Source organism: Austrofundulus limnaeus, unplaced genomic scaffold, assembly GCF_001266775.1.
Source record: "Austrofundulus limnaeus strain Quisiro unplaced genomic scaffold, Austrofundulus_limnaeus-1.0 Scaffold1221, whole genome shotgun sequence".
Classification (NCBI taxonomy): Eukaryota; Metazoa; Chordata; class Actinopteri; order Cyprinodontiformes; family Rivulidae; genus Austrofundulus; species Austrofundulus limnaeus.
In genome coordinates this window covers 35,266-36,740 of record NW_013953623.1, presented here as the reverse complement: position 1 = coordinate 36,740, position 1,475 = coordinate 35,266, and the positions used below count along the sequence as shown (strand labels likewise).

Genomic DNA, 1,475 nt, shown 5'->3' with positions numbered 1-1,475 from the left:
GGTTTAACTCCTTGAGCAACAATTCATACATTATACATTTACATATTTCTCCAACAAATTTACCTGTGTCATTGTCTTAAATATACACACTGATCTTGCAAACTGGTGTTTCTGACTGGTTTCTTGGTTCTGGTCCTGCTTGTTTACTTTATGCACCGTGGTGATTTGCACTCATTTTTTATTTTCTTTTCTTTCTAGATTTACCATTTTTCCAACGGTAAGGGGTTCCCGGGTCAGGATGAGTTCAAAGACCGGGTCGAATTCATCGGGGACATCAACAAGAAGGACGTGTCCATCCAGCTGAACCCGGCCCAGTTCAGCGACAACGGGACCTTCTTCTGTGACGTGAAGAACCCGCCGGACGTGAAAGGAACACAAGCTCGGACCGAGCTCAGGGTGGTTCTGAAAGGTGAGGTCCTGTATTTTCTGTGTGTTCAGAAATCTGCAGAACAATGACAGGGTTTTTGTTGCTTTTTAAAACCTTGTTTTTTGGACTRGATGAGTCGTTTTGGACACAGAATCAAGAGTTTGTCGCGGTTCACGTCAGACTAAACCATAAATGCTTTGGTAAACAACAGGATTTCCTCTAAACCACCTGTAAACCTAATTTTAATCCTGTCTAAACCTCACATCTTCAAAAACTAAAAAACTAGAAGCGGCTGTGACTCAGAAGAAAACCTGCAGATCTGCAGCAGCTTTGCCACATTCTTACTAAACCCCAGCTCTTAGTTCTTCAACACAAAATTGATTATTCATGTAAATATGACGTTTGAGTCATTCAATTATCGGAGTGTTTTTTATTTATTTAGTTTTTCCCCACAATAAGCTGTAAAAATACTAAAATCACTGTTTTGTAACAGAGCAGAAATCTGTAGTTTTTGAGTAAAAAGTCCCAGTTTGAATAAAATACTGTAAGGATGAAATGCAGCAGGTTTGTTCTTGTTTTGTTGCTTTTTTGAGGAAGAGAATGAGAGCAAGTTTTAGCTTGTTTTTCCTCGTCTGACGACGCTCAGACCTCCTCTCAGGTGGGAGTTAAACTCATGAGCCTGAGTCAAAAATGCCCGACTGCCTCTTTTTAATAATGGTCTCCACAAAAAAACGTTTCCTTAAACACACACGGCTTTTATATCTCTGCTTTGTGTTTTCAGAAGAGAAGGTTAAAGTTTTTATAAAATACAGAGTTTCAGTTGAGCTCTGAATAACAGCTGAAACTGACTTGTTAAAACTAAAGGATGCACAACTCTAGCTAAAAGTAGCAAAATGCAGACTAAAATCTACGGTAATAAATTGGTAGCTAAGACCTTAAACTAGCTAATTGCTATAAATAGCACAAGGCTAAACTTAAGCTAAAATTAGCAAAAGACTTCCTAAGATATAATGTTAAAAGAAGGCCTTAATCCAGCAATTATACAAAAAACCAAAATGTTTAAAAAAATTGAAGAGAAATGTCTTTCTATGGTAAAAATATATGTGAG

At 37.7% G+C, this 1,475-nt stretch overlaps 1 protein-coding gene across 2 annotated transcripts in view; it reads left to right on the top strand.

Annotated features, from left to right (window-relative positions):
- mpzl1l (myelin protein zero-like 1 like) overlaps window positions 1-1,475 on the top strand; it is a 14,836-nt gene that overhangs the window by 6,896 nt on the left and 6,465 nt on the right. For both annotated transcript variants that reach the window (XM_014031307.1, XM_014031308.1), the window contains exon 3: window positions 199-409. In XM_014031307.1, coding sequence (XP_013886761.1) covers window positions 199-409 — 211 coding nt within the window. The remainder of the gene's footprint in view (window positions 1-198; window positions 410-1,475) is intronic.